Genomic DNA, 15,447 nt, shown 5'->3' with positions numbered 1-15,447 from the left:
CCGGGGGATACGCCGTTGAGATTGGAGCTCCGTCGACTGGATCGGCGGCCCGAATTAGGGTTTCTGATACCGGATCTGTCCTCCTCTTGTGATTCATCTCGCTTCCCCTGTTGCTGCTGCTGCAATTGCTGTTGCTTCAGAGCTCGCTTCTGAAGGTCCAATAGAGATGGCCTTCCTTTCTTCTTCTTCTTCATCATTGTCTCCGCTACTTCACCCATTTTCTCCCTCTCCCTTTCTCCTCCTAAACAGGCGCAGTTTTTTTATTTTCTTCATTTTTTTGTCTTTACAATAATATTTTCCTCATGTGTGGGTCGCACGTGCCTTAGGGGATATGGACACGTGTTGAACAGTGAATAAGTGGGTTTGGATAACGTTACAAGGTGTATACTTATTGGGCTCTAAATGGGCCTCATTTTCAATCTCAGTCCAGAACGGATCAATCTCAAAACTTATGGATGTGGACAAATAGAAATTAAATTTTTACAGAAAAATATTCAATGAAATGTTAAGATTTTCTTAAATTCATTATATATTAATCAATATGAAAATTTTATAAAACAGCATTTTTTTGAATCTTATAACTCATACACGTATATAACATACAATACCTGGGCATATATTGTCCTAACAATAATCTTGTGTGATTTGTATATATAAACATTTACAAACAAATATTTATTTTTTTCTTATAAATCTCATACCATCGTTATCTGACAAGTTACATTAAAAAAATATAAAGATATGTAATTACCTAGCAAAGATATTTTTTTTTTTGTTTTAGTACTTGCAAAATAAGAATTTGTACAAATTGTTGTATATATACACACCATTTTGTTTACATACATACTCTAATACATAAAAATGTCATACCAAGGATATTTTGATAATTATGTTCATAAAATATATGTGCTCCATAAGCATATATAAGTGGGTGGCCGTTGGTCCATAATTCAGAAAACGACCGTAACCAAATGAGATCTAATTTGGTCACTTCCCATATTCTTCTTCCTTTTTTTATTTTCTTTTATTTTCTTTTACTATCATTGTTGGGATCCGATTTTTTCCTCCTCTTCATAATAAAGTTAATGGAAAAATTTAATCGAATTATCTGTAATATGCCCATGTGTAAGGTTATAACAAATAAAAATAATAATTGAGTTCAATAAATATGGAGACAAAAGCCAAATAAAAAAATATATATGTTAAAGTCTATGAACATAGAACCAAACAATATTAGAAGATAGATATATTTTTTAAATATATAACCAAATATAATGTTATATTTTGAATGTATGTTCATATGATTCATATCGAATGTTGATATCCCAAATCGCAATTAGTTCACTAACCATGTCTTAGGATTGATCACTTTTCTAGGTACAAAATTTATTGCACCGCATAGACGGATGACACACTCTATCATGTGTTTTTAATACCATTAAATTATTCTTTATCTTATCTGTTTGAACTAATTTGATATAAAGATGATCAAATTAATATTATCTTTTTTTTGTATAATTAATGCATCAATAATAAATTTTCCTAGTAACAATACGATTACGAATAATGGACCGATCGAGTAGGTGACAAATTGCTTCCTTATAGATTTACCATTCTCCACGCGTACGCGTGCTGACTCTCGCAGACATCAAGACATCAAATGCTTCCATGCTAGTGCCACGTGTACGCTCCTTAAAAAAACTATATATACATATATATACATATATATACATATATATATATATATATTAATGACTATACATATATATACATATATATATATATATATTAATGACTAGTTGATATCCGCCAAAAACTGTGGGTGCTCAATGTTTAATATTGGCCAGGGACCATCTATTTATGCGTCATTGATTAGTAGATCACTAAGCAATAACCAAAATTGGTCCGATAATTCAAATACAAATCAGTATATATATATATATATATATATATATACATATATTACCAATTGATTTCACTTTCTTAACTCCTAATTATATTTAATTACCCAATCTTCAAAGTCCGATACATGTTAATTGAATGATATATGTAATCGACTCATTCTTTTTTAATTATTCACACTATATCATAAGGTTTTCATGATTAATATGCATATAGTTACCATCCATTTTCAACGAATTTTACATATTATATTGATTTTTTAATAATTAGTGTTATCTTACCGTCAAAATCCAAAAGAACAAGAATTGTTTGGTAAAAATAGATCCTGATTTTATTTTAAACATGCACCCAAGAGAACGGTTTTCTTCAAAAAACAATTTATCCCAAAAATACATTCTCTCTATTTTTAATTTATGAAAGCGACCTATAAAAATTGAAAATGAGAAGCGCAATTGAAATTGAAAATTGAAGTCAAGATGGTAGGCCATAAAGTAAATCAGAATAATTAATTAATTAATATTGTAACCAGTTCACGTTGGGTTTCAAGGCTTTAGATATACATATATATAGAGGGCGTAATTCATATACCAGACAAAGGCTCTAGAAGATTGTGTTCTTGGTATTATCTTTTGAACTTTTCACGCCAAACAAAAAAAAAAAAAAACCTGAAAAAAAAATGTGCATCGCAGCATTTGTATGGCAATCTCATCCTTTATACCCATTGATCCTCCTCCAGAACAGAGACGAGTACCATAACAGGCAAGTTTCTTCTTCCTCCTCTGTCCGAGATCATAAAAAACCATGCATGCTCTGTTTCTGCGCACATAGATCATAACAACACCATGTTCATGATGTTTCTGGGGAGATACCAAATGTGCATGAGATGATCTAATGGTCTGAACATGCATGCATATGCCTTGATGATGATGATGCCAAAGTTCTACCACCTCTCTTCCGCAATCTGTTTCCTGTGAAACACAAATGAAACATGCATGCATATATACATATACATGTATAGATATAGTGGTTGTATATGAGGTAATGAGATGGTGAAGCGTGTGGTTAAAAAGGCCAACGAAGGAAGTGGGATGGTGGGATGATGAAGAAGAAGGGAAAGGAGAGATATTGGGAGGAAGGGATGAGATGGGAGGAGGGACATGGTTGGGTTGCTCAAGACAAGGCAGAGTGGCTTTCCTTACAAATGTCTTGGAGCTTCATCCTTCTTCTGATGCTGCAACCAGAGGAGACCTCCCTCTTCTTTTCTTGAAAGTACTAACCCTTCACTCTAAACCCGGGTTTTCGAAAACCCTAAATCAGATTTAGGGTTATAAATGTGTGGTTTTGATGGTGCAGGGTACAAAGAGTCCAATGGAGTTTGGTCAGGAACTGGCTAAGGAAGCACATCACTACAATGGGTTTAACCTAATAGTTGCAGACATACCTTCGAGATCGATGGTTTATATTTCCAACAGACCCAAAGGAGAATCTGTTGCCATCCAAGAGGTTGTTGCTGGTGTTCATGTTCTCTCCAACGCAAAACTTGATTCCCCATGGCCTAAGGTAACATAGGAACGACGACTCCTGCAGGCATTTCAACTGCATGCATGTATGAGGAGATTGTATGTTAGCAACATTCTCCAGGCAGTAGGGCTGGGGAAAAAAACTCGAACTTCGAATACCCAAATATCGTATGGGTATGAGATGAGATCGGGTCACAGTGTGAAAGAAATCCAAACTCGGGTTTGGGTACGAGATCGGATATTACCCGTGGATATCCAAATGAACAGTAAAAATAACATTTTTGCCCTATACAACAAATCTACTGAAATTTAGGGTTTGGGTAACTCAAAAATGCAATTGTCTCGTAGAGATGTAATTTTGAAATGAACAGTGTCTCTTCTGCAGGTTCAAAGGCTAGAACATAACTTCAAGAAAATGCTTAGTAGATACTGGGAAGGCGAAGTACCCGTGAAGGAGATGGCTGAAAAGCTTATGAAGGACCGAGTCAAAGCCGAAGAAAGCAGGTTGCCCGGGATTTGTGACACTGACTGGGAATACAACCTGAGCTCTGTGTTCGTCGAAGTGGACACTCCGCTGGTAAGAACTAAAGAACCTTTAAAGTTAAGCAACTGTGATAATGATTCTCGGGATACTTTGCATTTGTTCATCTCTTCTCTCGTCTTCGAATATCGAAAAAGGGTCGTTACGGAACGAGAAGCACAGCAGCATTGGCAGTGAGAGACACAGGGGAAGTAGTCTTCTATGAAAAGTACCTGGAGAAAGGTGAATGGAAGGAGCATGAACTGAGTTACTTCATCCAAAAGCCAAAATGGACAGAAGCATAATGACATGACAAGATGATATAGGAATATTATCTGTTACTTGTAATCATTATGAGAAATGTCAAGTTGTAATTGTCTTCTCCAATCCTCCTGTGACTATCAAATATGCCCCTCCTCTCCAATATTGTTGTATATAGGGCTTTTTCATTGGTCTAGATTCTCGTTATTCTTGTATATAGAGCTTTTTCATTGGTCTAGATTCTCAAGTAGGGGTGGACACGATCAAGTATCCATGTGTCAGATAACCACGGGTGGCGAGGTGTAAGAAGATGCATAACTGGTATAACTGATATGAGAACAGGACAACTAAACTGACCTTGTTTGCTCTATGAGCTGCAACAACCTCGTTGAAGTGTCTTTGTCCAACATCAACCCAGCAGCCTCAACTTCCCTGCAAATCTCCTTGCACTTGGCCACCCGACCAGAAGCCATATATATACAGATCATATCACGATATATGTCATATGTCGGAGAGAAACTAGCTTCCTTGAGCCTGAAGTAATATCTCGTTGCTCTCGACACATCGTTCATGGCCACGAACAGTTTAATGACTACTCGATATGCTGGAAGATCGAGAAGACAGTTTGATTCTTCCATTTCCCACACCACAAGCAATGCCTCTCGGTACTTCTTTTCCGAAAAACGGCTATGAATTATCATAGTGTACATCACAACACTTGGTTCTCTTCCTGACTGCTTGAACCAGTTAAAGAGGCTTTCCACCAGTTCGAATCTGCCCATTTTTACACTGATCTTCATAACCGATGTGCAGTCCTGATGGCTCAAGCTAAGGTCTTCCCTCTCTTTCAGTTCGTCGAGAAGGGCGGTAACCAGATGATACTTGTCAGGGTTTTTAGCCAATTCTAGAATCATCTTCACGTAAACACTCGGGTCTAGCATTCGCTTGTTAACCTTCGAGAAAAAGAGAAGTTTCCGGGCTAGATTCAGCCACCCACCTTGGATAAATCCTTTAACCATTGCCTCGATCACATTCTTGCTAGCCAAAGTAGTGAACTTGTTGAATTCAAATGGCACTTTCAGCTCGTGGTGCCTTGCCAAGACCTGAACAGTGGAGGCAAGAGTTCGATCGTCTGGGAATAGATGAGATTGGTTCTGCGCCCAACAGAATGTCTGTAAAGCTCTCTCAGGCATTCCCATATGACCCAGCTCCCGAATTGTCAATGACAATGACCCCTTTCGCAAGAATTTAACCCACTTGTTGAGCACAACAGAGACATCTGCATCTGAAGGCAAGCGTTTGATCTCCCTGGCCAACCTGATGAGAAAACTCGGGTCCTTATGCACTCGCTTGGACACCGAGGCACGCGAAGATGCCACAGATTTGATGTTTTTCTTCACAGTTGGGAGCCCCAAAGGCCTTGTTTTGTGAGGAAGAGTCAGTGGCAGAGGCCTATCTCTGTTCAATTTGTCAGGTTTCTGAGGGATCCTATTTCGAAAAAGAGAAGATATTGCCTCGATCTCATCTGGGTCCCAGACAACACTGTCATTCCCGGGTTCTGGTTCTTCATGTCGAGCCTCATCCTCAACTTCCTCATCAGGATTACCAGCCTTGTCGTCAATTTTAGGTTTCTTCAAGAACAAGTTGACACCAAAATCAGGAGGGAGCTTAGAGCGACGAGGATAACGGAGATTTCTGGGAAGTTTCTTTTCATGGTTTCTTCTACTGGCATTTACTCTAGCCGTGGCTTTTACACTAGTGTTTCTGACAATACTAGCTGGGAGATGCAGATGGAAGCTAGCAGAAGAGACATGGTAATGCATTCTCACCTCAAACTGGATCCTGATGAAACATAAAGTTTGTTAAATCTCCTCAAGGCATGTCAGAGAAATTTTTTCCGCCTTTTCTAAGCGTGCTGTCCAGAGGGGCTGATGACGAAGCCTTGCTCCTGTAATAAAAATCCTGTAATAAAAGAAATGAAGAAACTGAGGCTCAGACCAAACATAACAATTTACACAGAAGACTAAGCCCCAAACAATCTCCAACATGCCAGGAAGATTACTTGTTAACAGAGTTAAACAATTTAAACAGACTATAAGAAAACCCAAACTCCAAACTTAAAAAGACCAAGTTTTTTAGTTGAATCTCCATAATATCGATAAGAAATGTCTATGTTATAAGTCAATGTCTAGAGAAATTTAGTTCCCCTTCACTGTCCTGGTTGCACAACACGGTTAACAGAAGGACAACAAAGGGTACTTGACGCCTGCTGCTGTGAGAAAAGACGACCTTTTACTTGTCAATAGGCGAACTAGCAGAACGTTCAGAATGCCAAGCTTATAGGATCATTTTCTCTAAAAGCTTCACGGGGCAGAACGCAAGTAAAGTTCAGTAGACCAAAGATTGAGCTGAGAAAAAACAACTGAGCAGAAACTGAAGGAAAAGTCCATGACTTTTATATCAATCGAAAAACTTTGAGCTGCAAGATATATAGAACGAAGAAGATAGCGAGCGAGTATAAGCCAAACAAGATAACGGGTAGCTTCCCCAAATCAAGCACTAAACTTGTTTCAGACACACATTTGAATCGGAACACTTTGAAGCAATTTATGACATATGCAGAAACCTTACAATGTGTTCTATAAGACCTATGCAAACAACAGACAAGATTCAACCTTAGAACAAGATCCGAGATGCCAGCAATGCCGCATAGGCGCTGGTTGAGCCGGAGAGCATCAGTGTAAAATATATTTTCAACAAGTGAACTTACCTGAAAGTTCAGAGATCAAGTGTAAACACATCATCTGCTCTTTTTAACTCTGCACCTCATTCTCACATAACTCCGAAAGAAAAGGGTAACACGAAAAATGGCGTTTTATCGCGACACTTCTCGGGAACTTTTTCGACAAGGAATGTGTATTACATTTCAGAAAAATGTTAACGAAATCAAAAATTTCCCCGGACCCAGATGGTGGAAACAAATACAAACAACAATCAGTATACGAATTCAAACACTTGAAAAGCTAAATCATTGGAGCACATGGATACTAATCCAGATAATAAGCGAGCATATAAACAACCCAGCTGAATATGAAGAAAAACTCAGATATCCAAAAAAAAAAAGAGATCAGATCATCAACACAACAAACTAGCGATGTCATGTTCTTCACGTCGGCATTCATACAAACAGATTCTCAAGCATCGAAACGTCGAGTAAGAAAAGAAAATTACAAAACAAGAGCAACAAGCATTGAATAAACATGTGAAGGTTGAGTACCGAGAGAGAGAGTTCATGAACGTTGAAGAAGCAGGGCATCGACATGAATCCGGCGGCTAAGCAGCAGATAAGATTCTTGAACCCTAACGGGTATGGGCTCAAAGGCCCATACGTTATGCTCAATCTGATTTGGGTTCACGTAAATTAGTAAACCGGAAAACATAACCAAACCGGAATGGTTATTTTTGGGTTTTCTTTAACCGTACTGAATCCACCGGCCGAACTATTGCGGGAATTAAAAAGCTATTATTAGTATTTATAGTTGTTATTATTGCTAATGAGAGGGCAATGAGTCAAATCACTTTGCGCTGAAAACCCACGCGTAGAAGAAGCACAAGAGGAAGCACAGAAACGAGGAAGGGGATTTAAGCTTCGGAAGACCATAGCCAATGACGTGACACCACCAGGATCGATGACGTGGCATAAATCCAGATGAAATCCCGCCTAAACCCCTCAGATTTCCACTTTTTCCCATTCGCGTATTGGCATCCCCCACTTGGCCTCTCTCCTCTTTACCTTCCCGCATCGAATACAAAACGCATATACATAAAACTCTCTCTCTCTCTCTCTCTCTCTCTCTCTCTCTCTCTCTTCTCGAAGCTCTGCGTCTCCCGTCAAGGTAATTTCCGACGATCTCCCAATGATTTCAGCCGATTTCTCTTTGTTTTCTTGTTGATTTTCCTCCGTTTTCCTCGATTTCGTTGTTTTTTCCTCGTTTGTCATGATTTGAACTGATTTTTCTGTATTAATTGATTATCATCTATTCCTGCCGTTTATTTTTGGTGATTTCAATGGTACTTGTGTTGATTTATTTGCTGATCTGGTGATTTGATCGTAGGATCGATCATGAAAGGAGGCAAATCCAAGACGGATACCAGGAGCTCTAAGTAAGTTTTCGGATAGATCGGTGTTTTTAGATCTCTGGATTCACAAATGGTAATTCTGTGTTGGTTGTCGATTCCTGATTTTGTTTCAAAAAATTGTTGGTGATAGGCTCTCTGTGAATAAGAAGCCTGCAAAGGGAGGCCGGGGAAAGGCTGCCAAAGATCCGAGCAAGCCTAAGAGGCCGGCCAGTGCCTTCTTCGTTTTCATGTAAACATCGCATATGACCCTTCAATTTTATGTGTTCAGTGTTCTGCCTTTGTTACCATGGAAAACATATTTTGGAGTCAAAGTTTTTCATCTGGCTATCAAAATCTTTCGAGGTGAGATTAGTAGCATCTATTTTCTGTCCTCTTTCGAGTCAAAACTCATGATCATTGTCCTGTTTTCCTTGTATTTGAGCTTCATTCGATTGATTGTTTTACAGGAGTTTGGATCTCGGTAGTTTGTATGTCTAATTCGTGTGTTGCCTTTTTTATATAAAGGGAGGAGTTCCGTGAGCAATTCAAGAAGGATCATCCCAAGAACAAATCCGTAGCTGCTGTAAGTTCTTTGTTGTTTCCTGTGTTGAATTATTGGGTATGCTTGTTCGCTTCTGTCATAGGTGATGATGATTGAAACTTGAACGCATTACAGGTGGGAAAGGCTGCCGGAGAGAAATGGAAGTCAATGTCTGAAGAAGTGAGTAGATAGATAAATTTGTTAGCGATTTAGAATTCTTCAAGAGCATGTGGGTTACAATGAGTTCCTGACCTTTGGTTCATTGTATGCAGGACAAGGCTCCTTATGTTGCTAAGGCGGAGAAGCGAAAGCAGGAATACGAGAAGAACATGAAAGCATACAACAGGAAACAGGTTAATATTTGAGCCATGTTAATCTGCAACAACAACAACAACTAGAGAAGGCTTGTTCATATCTTAAGGATGTTGAGTGAAAATGATTTTGACATGTATCATGTTATATAAGGATGATGCTCCCAAGGATGATGGAGAGTCTGACAAGTCAGTGTCTGAGGTGAACGATGATGAAGATGGTGATGATGAGGGCAGTGAAGAGGTTTGTCAACGAGGGTTGTTGTTTCTGTCTGTATTGCCTCGCCTCTTCTTTTTGTCTAATTTTGGGTTTTTTTAAACGTTTGGGTCGCTCAGGACGAGGATGATGACTGAGAGATTAATTTCTCATGGTGCCGAGGATGATGATGATGGTAGTTTATAGATGGCTGCAAGATGGCTCTTTCCCATTTCTCTATTACCCCTTGTCTTTTTCTTCTTGTTTCATTTCCTTTGCTCTCCCACATGGAGAAAGGGGTTAAAGGGGTTGTTGGCTCAGGTGGAAGAGAGATTATTTGCAGCTTCTGTGTTACTCCTTGCTATGTTGTGATAACTCCAACAAAATATTACCTTGATGCAAATTCTACTGTGTGAGATTGACCCCTCTTCTTTTCTCGGCTTCCTTAGATGATGATTCTTGCATCAACTCTGTTACAGATGTATTCATACACCGTGCATTAATTGTATTTGAGAAATTTGCGAAAGCTTGGATTGGTGGATTGCCTCCCGAAACAGCGTGCAATTCTTCACCGTTGCAAATACAACGGCAGGGTTTACAAAGCCAAGTGACTTAAAAACGGCATGTAGTTATCACTGTTAATCATATTACGGCACGGTTTGCGCATCCACTCTGACCTTCCATTAACGATGGGCCCAATAATTCATTTATAGTTGGCTCTGTTAGGCCCATATAAGTAACAAACCAAAAAAAAAAAAAAAAAAAAAAAAAAAAAAAAAAAAGAACAAACGACAAACGATAATTCATAAAATGATTAATGTTTTCCTTGGAACATCGGAGGCGATTAAATCTTTTTTGTATCATCACATCCATTTTACGGTATTCTTTTTCCGTCTACTAATCTGATCTATCTGTTCGAATCGAGCAATCGTATGGAAGTGGTGTTTGTCTCAACGAGGACGGAATCTGAGATACGCTTTTGATCGGAATTGAAACCCCGATCTAAGCCCGGTGAGCTCCGGTGGATATTTTCCGGTGATCCTTCGTTCGTGGAGATGGCGGGCCAGAGTCCCAACATGGATCAATTCGAGGCGTACTTCAGGAGAGCGGATTTGGATGGAGATGGTAGGATCAGTGGAGCCGAAGCTGTCGGATTCTTTCAGGGATCTGGCTTGCCTAAGCAAGTCCTTGCCCAGGTATAATTCTCTGCGGATCTTTGCCTTCCGATTGTTTCTGAGATGAGAATTCGAGGTTTGTCAAACGTAGAGATCTGATTAGGTCTTATATGCAGCTAATTGGGGTTTCGAAATGCTGTTGAGTTTTGTTCTTCATCTGAATTTCGTTCTATTCTCTGATTATTGATTGCTTTAGAACTGCATAAAGATGTTTCCTGGAGCTGATCTGATTCTCTGGTTTTCCTCCTATAGGATATTTTCTTCGCCAAAGAGTAGCCTATGTTAGGATCTGACGTTAACAAGTGTAGGACTGTGAAGCTTTAGGGTTTCCTTAATTTTGAGTTGGACATAGGAGTCTCGAAATCTCCTTGAAGTTACGAGATCACATAGTGTCCGCCATATATTCCATGGTAGGCTAAAACAGTTTAGGGTCAGAAGAATCTTTTTGTTTGTATTTGTAAGCAGGATAATGTTTTCGGTGAAGTCTTGTAGGTTAAAAGGAGGGGCTTAACTGTTGTTGGTTCTGCATGAAGTTGGAAGCCTTTGGGTCACAATGCCAGTGTTGCAGGGGATGGAAAGATTGGGTGATTGATTCGGTTGAGATGCCATATAGTTTGTGGTTTTGAATCTTTTATATGTTTGATGGAAGTATCCTTGGCATATTCAGTGTTATTCAGCAATGTTATACAGGTTTCTATTTATTCCCAACTGTGGTTCTTGTAAATGATTCTAATCTTTATCCTGTTTGATGTGATAGATTGTGTATTTCACCATACTCAGTTTCATGGTGGGGTGTTTATTGAATATCATTTGCTTTAATGCTTCTGGGTAAACATTTTTTTTTCTGATCTAGTTTCCAATGTGATTGTAGATATGGTCATATGCAGATCGGTCGCACATCGGTTTCCTTGGCCGGCAAGAGTTTTTTAATGCTCTGAGACTTGTAACTGTAGCACAGAGCAAGCGAGATCTGACACCTGAGATAGTCAATGCTGCGCTCAATACTCCTGCTGCAGCCAAAATTCCTCCTCCCAAAATTAATCTTTCAGCCATTCCTGGACAACAACCTAATCCTGTTTCAGCTGGACCCCAGATCCGTCCAGTTTCCTCTACACCTACCCAAAGTTTGGGGTTTAGAGGGCCAGGTGCTGCAAATGCAAGCGTCAATCAAAACTATTTCTCACCTCAACAAAACCAGATGATGAGACCAGCCCAAGGAATGCCAGGTCTGAGTATGCCCCGACCAACTCCCGGCCCTGCTGGTCCAGAATATAGGGCTAGTCCTGTGCCAGGTCAACTTCAAGTGCTACCTGGAGGAACTGTCTCGCGTCCTCCGCAGTCTGTTTCGACAGGTGTATCTGTTTCAAACATCTCAAGTGATTGGTACGCTGGAAAAACTGGCGGGCACTCATCAGGCTTTGGAGGGGTCAGCTTAGCAGGACCTTCTGCTGTCTCAAAACCTGAGTTGCCTATTACTACATCCTTGCAGCCTACAGCTACTGATTCGAAAGCATTGGTTACCTCTGGGAATGGAACCACTTCCAGCTCTGGTTTTGGTGGTGACATGTTTTCTGCGACACCCTTTCAGCAAAAGCAAGAATTGCTGGCCAGTTATTCCACAAACAGCTCAGCTATTGTTCCTGCTTCTGCACAAGCTCATTCTTCACCCAAGCCTAGTGCTCTTGACTCCCTGCAGAGTAATTTCTCAATGCTGCCTGCAGGAAACCAGCCTCAGCACCCAAGGCCAGCAGCAACCTCGCAGCTTATCATGTCTTCACAAGGCCCGTCTTCCGTTTTGCCACCTGGAAATTCTGTTGGATCTACTACCCATTCAACTCCTGCTGGAAATTCTCTTCCACCGTGGCCAAAGATGAAACCATCAGATGTTCAGAAATACACAAAGGTATTTAAGGAAGTAGATAGTGATAAAGATGGAAAAATTACTGGTGAGCAGGCAAGGAACCTGTTTTTAAGCTGGAGGCTACCCAGAGGTAAGGATCTTCAAATTTTCAGTCCTTTCGAGAAGAATCTATCCTTATCCTTTCTATATGAAAAGATTTGAATTCTTTGCTTAAAACCAAGGCAATTTTTGTTGGTTGACTAACCAATCTTTTTCTCCATTGGGATATTGACATTGATCTGTTTCGTTATTTTAATTCACAAACATCCCCAGGCTTATGTTTCTTTAAACTTGTATGTGGTTTATTCTGCCACACAAAGTTTGTATTAACTTTTTCTTTGTTACTCGATTCCAGAGGTATTGAAGCTTGTGTGGGAATTATCGGATCAGGATAATGATACAATGCTTTCTCTGAGGGAGTTTTGCATTGCATTGTATTTGATGGAGCGGTACAGGGAAGGTCGTCCTCTCCCAGCAGCACTTCCTCAGAGTGTCATGTTTGATGAGACACTGCTGTCTATTTCTGGTCCACCTAGCCTTTCTTATGGAAATGCTGGATGGGGATCTGGTCAAGGTATTGCTCAGATCACTTCCTGTTCACGTCTGCGCTTTCTATCTTTCCCTTATATGATGTTTCTTTAATGAGTCATTTCTTCGGGTTAAGGTTTTGTGCAGCAGCCGGGGATGGTTGCACGACCAATCACCCCACAAACCGGTATGAGGCCGCCAGTTCCTGGACCTGCCCCTCACCCTGGCAGTGGAATCACATCTAATCAGGGAAGGACCCAAGTGCCAGATTTGGGGGATCCTTTTGCTAATCACCTTGGGGAAGGAAATTCTGTGAGCGCAAAGCTTCCGGAAGTGACAACAGAAGAGGAAAAGGCACTAATTTTATTTTATTTCTATTTAGAATTGAGATCCAATTCTGGGGACTTTGATGAGTTAATTTTATGTTTTAACTTTGGTCCATTTGTATTTTCCTGGACCTCAAACAAATTTTTCTGTTTTATTTCTATAGGTTGATGGAAACCAGAATCTCATTATGGACTCAAGGGAGAAACTTGAATACTACCGCTCAAAAATGCAGGATATTGTGAGTATTCTGCTCAGTTGTTCTTCTTGTGTTTTGTCATAGCCTAGGCAAAAGGCAGTAAGTCTTGGAAATGCTGAAAGATCCTGATTTGTCAGAACCGGCATAGCAGTTGTGATTTAATTTAGCTGGATTCATCAGTGATGCATGTAGTATATTGGTGGTTTAGGATTATATGTTTTGGACACTGTGCTGCTGCACAATCAAGATGGATCTATTGTCTTCTTGGGATATTGAACAGTTGGAGTTCTTGTTGTTCAACTTAAAAGCTTGAATTAGCTTATATATTTGTGATTTCAGATTTTCATTCTGTTCTCCGTTGTTTTCCTCCTCATCAGGTCCTGTACAAAAGCAGGTGTGACAATAGACTAAATGAGATCACTGAAAGGGCTTCTGCTGACAAGCGTGAGGTGCTTTTACATACAGAATCATATTGCTTATGTCTGTAGAGTCTGTTTTCTATTATTTGGACCATTTTATGTTGCAGGCTGAAACATTGGGAAAGAAATATGAGGAGAAGTACAAGCAAGTTGCTGAGATAGGATCGAAATTGACTATTGAAGAGGCCAGATTCCGTGAGATTCAGGTATGATTAATTCCTACCTTTTAAACATTTTACATTAATTTTTCTTTACTTATACTTTCTCTGAATCTATGATTAATTCCTACCTTTTAAACATTTTACATTAATTTTTCTTTACTTATACTTTCTCTGGGTTATACACTGTGTATCTTGTCCCTCTCCCTTCGTATGTTTTATGCCTCTCTCCTCCCTTGACCTCTGTTGCCAAAAGGCTTTTCAATATCTCTGTAACACCCGCCTCGTGGAACGATGAATGCATTCTGAGTGTCTTGCAAGAATTGTTACTTACTGCAGTTGTATTGATCGATTCCAGGAGAGGAAGACGGAGTTGCATCAAGCAATTATAAATATGGAGCAAGGTGGCAGTGCTGATGGTCTTCTTCAGGTACATGCTATCCTGTATATTATGAGAAAAAAAATTTGTTTCCATTTGATGTGTCTGATTGGGTGCTTTTGCAACACGCTTAGGTACGGGCTGATAGAATACAATCCGATCTTGAGGAGCTCATGAAGGCTTTATCTGCACGATGCAAGAAACATGGATTGGATATAGAGTCAAAGGCACTTGTAGAACTTCCAGCGGGTACTGTTATTTTGGCATATTATTCTCTGTTATACAATATTGTCTTTTTGCGTTTTTTGTTAAACCATATGAATCACCAGTCCGTAAAGAAAAACTTTGAGAGGATGCTTATTTTCATTATCCAAGGCTTTTGATATATCCTCCATCCGTATGTGTAACCCTGGATTTTTAATGAATTATATCATAGCCTTATTAGGCCTTGCATATTCTAGAGTTCTTGCTTTTGCATCTCTTTTTTTTTTTGGCGTCTTGTTATACTGTCAATAAATTGTAATTACGTACCTATGGAACAAAAGAATTTTATGGCATTTATTTATATGCTCTGACTTTTAGGCTGGCAACCTGGGATTCAAGAGGGAGCAGCTCTTTGGGATGAAGAATGGGATAAGTTTGAAGATGAAGGTATAAATATATATTGTCTTTCAGTTTGTGTTACTATTACATTTCGTGTTCATCCTTAATCATTAGCTAATTGTCTCCGCATCTCAGGGTTTGGCAATGAGCTCACTTTTGACAAATCCAAACAGCAAGAAAACGGCTCCCTCGATGATGGCAGTGTATCCCCTGATTCATCCTCTCATTTGAATGCTAAGGATGGAATTTTCTCAGAACCCACTGAACGTCACCTTGAAGGTGAATATGCGACCACTCTTAGTGATGACGAAGCGGCAAGAAGTCCTAGAAGCAGTCCTGGTGCGAGGACTGCCATTGAAACGTCATCTCCTGAGTATTCTCATGGAAAGAGT

At 39.5% G+C, this 15,447-nt stretch overlaps 5 protein-coding genes across 10 annotated transcripts in view; 3 read left to right on the top strand and 2 right to left on the bottom strand.

The window, feature by feature from the left end:
- Window positions 1–321, bottom strand: part of LOC104813751 (bromodomain-containing protein 9) — a 4,555-nt gene extending 4,234 nt beyond the window's left edge. The window contains exon 1 of the mRNA XM_010541488.2: window positions 7–321. Coding sequence (XP_010539790.1) covers window positions 7–218 — 212 coding nt within the window. The 5' untranslated portion in view covers window positions 219–321. The remainder of the gene's footprint in view (window positions 1–6) is intronic.
- Window positions 322–2,485: 2,164 nt separating this feature from the next.
- LOC104813750 (pentatricopeptide repeat-containing protein At2g01860) lies at window positions 2,486–7,691 on the bottom strand. Of its 3 annotated transcripts, none has more exons than XM_019202556.1 (5): window positions 7,481–7,691; window positions 4,561–6,165; window positions 3,869–4,175; window positions 3,344–3,498; window positions 2,486–2,870 (listed from the first exon to the last, which is right to left on the bottom strand). In XM_019202556.1, exons 2-3 carry the CDS (start codon window positions 6,024–6,026, stop codon window positions 4,163–4,165), a joined length of 1,479 nt encoding a protein of 492 aa, XP_019058101.1. In that variant the 5' UTR covers window positions 6,027–6,165; window positions 7,481–7,691; the 3' UTR covers window positions 2,486–2,870; window positions 3,344–3,498; window positions 3,869–4,162. The 3 variants fall into 3 exon arrangements, with proteins under 3 accessions (XP_019058101.1, XP_010539788.1, XP_010539789.1); XM_010541486.2 differs by having other exon boundaries at window positions 2,486–2,718; XM_010541487.2 differs by lacking the exon at window positions 7,481–7,691 and adding an exon at window positions 6,879–7,462 and having other exon boundaries at window positions 2,486–2,718.
- On the top strand, window positions 2,559–4,435 carry LOC104813749 (transport and Golgi organization 2 homolog). Its single transcript, XM_010541485.2, has 5 exons — window positions 2,559–2,661; window positions 2,973–3,171; window positions 3,256–3,462; window positions 3,808–3,999; window positions 4,101–4,435. The coding sequence occupies exons 1-5, from the start codon at window positions 2,579–2,581 to the stop codon at window positions 4,245–4,247; spliced, it is 828 nt and encodes a 275-aa protein (XP_010539787.1). The 5' UTR covers window positions 2,559–2,578; the 3' UTR covers window positions 4,248–4,435.
- Window positions 7,692–8,007: 316 nt separating the features above from the next.
- LOC104813748 (high mobility group B protein 2-like) lies at window positions 8,008–9,818 on the top strand. Its single transcript, XM_010541483.2, has 8 exons — window positions 8,008–8,099; window positions 8,319–8,367; window positions 8,474–8,572; window positions 8,848–8,905; window positions 8,999–9,043; window positions 9,136–9,216; window positions 9,329–9,418; window positions 9,511–9,818. Exons 2-8 carry the CDS (start codon window positions 8,327–8,329, stop codon window positions 9,526–9,528), a joined length of 432 nt encoding a protein of 143 aa, XP_010539785.1. The 5' UTR covers window positions 8,008–8,099; window positions 8,319–8,326; the 3' UTR covers window positions 9,529–9,818.
- Window positions 9,819–10,165: 347 nt separating this feature from the next.
- LOC104813747 (epidermal growth factor receptor substrate 15) overlaps window positions 10,166–15,447 on the top strand; it is a 6,788-nt gene continuing 1,506 nt past the window's right edge. For 2 of the 4 annotated variants that reach the window (XM_010541481.2, XM_019202550.1), the window contains exons 1-11: window positions 10,166–10,566; window positions 11,417–12,536; window positions 12,801–13,019; window positions 13,110–13,327; window positions 13,464–13,538; window positions 13,874–13,945; window positions 14,023–14,121; window positions 14,432–14,503; window positions 14,587–14,701; window positions 15,035–15,103; window positions 15,191–15,440. In XM_010541481.2, coding sequence (XP_010539783.1) covers window positions 10,426–10,566; window positions 11,417–12,536; window positions 12,801–13,019; window positions 13,110–13,327; window positions 13,464–13,538; window positions 13,874–13,945; window positions 14,023–14,121; window positions 14,432–14,503; window positions 14,587–14,701; window positions 15,035–15,103; window positions 15,191–15,440 — 2,450 coding nt within the window. In that variant the 5' untranslated portion in view covers window positions 10,166–10,425. Of the gene's footprint in view, window positions 10,567–11,029; window positions 11,236–11,416; window positions 12,537–12,800; window positions 13,020–13,109; window positions 13,328–13,463; window positions 13,539–13,873; window positions 13,946–14,022; window positions 14,122–14,431; window positions 14,504–14,586; window positions 14,702–15,034; window positions 15,104–15,190; window positions 15,441–15,447 lie in introns of those variants that run through there. The other 2 variants (XM_010541482.2, XM_019202551.1) reach the window with 2 other exon arrangements.

This window comes from Tarenaya hassleriana, unplaced genomic scaffold (genome assembly GCF_000463585.1).
Source record: "Tarenaya hassleriana unplaced genomic scaffold, ASM46358v1 Cleome20, whole genome shotgun sequence".
NCBI lineage: Eukaryota > Viridiplantae > Streptophyta > Magnoliopsida > Brassicales > Cleomaceae > Tarenaya > Tarenaya hassleriana.
The sequence above is the reverse complement of the archived record's forward strand: the minus strand, read 5'-3'. Positions and strand labels throughout refer to the sequence as shown.

What these genes read in the sequence shown, in the direction of transcription:
- LOC104813749 (XM_010541485.2), top strand. Translation starts at nt 2,579, where the DNA reads ATGTGCATCGCAGCATTTGTATGGCAATCTCATCCTTTATACCCATTG. An exon ending in AGAGACGAGTACCATAACAG is followed by an intron (nt 2,662 to 2,972) that starts GCAAGTTTCTTC and finishes GTGGTTAAAAAG; the next exon opens with GCCAACGAAGGAAGTGGGAT. An exon ending in TCGAAGTGGACACTCCGCTG is followed by an intron (nt 4,000 to 4,100) that starts GTAAGAACTAAA and finishes ATATCGAAAAAG; the next exon opens with GGTCGTTACGGAACGAGAAG.
- LOC104813748 (XM_010541483.2), top strand. Translation starts at nt 8,327, where the DNA reads ATGAAAGGAGGCAAATCCAAGACGGATACCAGGAGCTCTAA. An exon ending in ACGGATACCAGGAGCTCTAA is followed by an intron (nt 8,368 to 8,473) that starts GTAAGTTTTCGG and finishes TGTTGGTGATAG; the next exon opens with GCTCTCTGTGAATAAGAAGC. An exon ending in AGAACAAATCCGTAGCTGCT is followed by an intron (nt 8,906 to 8,998) that starts GTAAGTTCTTTG and finishes AACGCATTACAG; the next exon opens with GTGGGAAAGGCTGCCGGAGA.
- LOC104813750 (XM_019202556.1), bottom strand. Translation starts at nt 6,026, where the DNA reads ATGCATTACCATGTCTCTTCTGCTAGCTTCCATCTGCATCTCCCAGCT.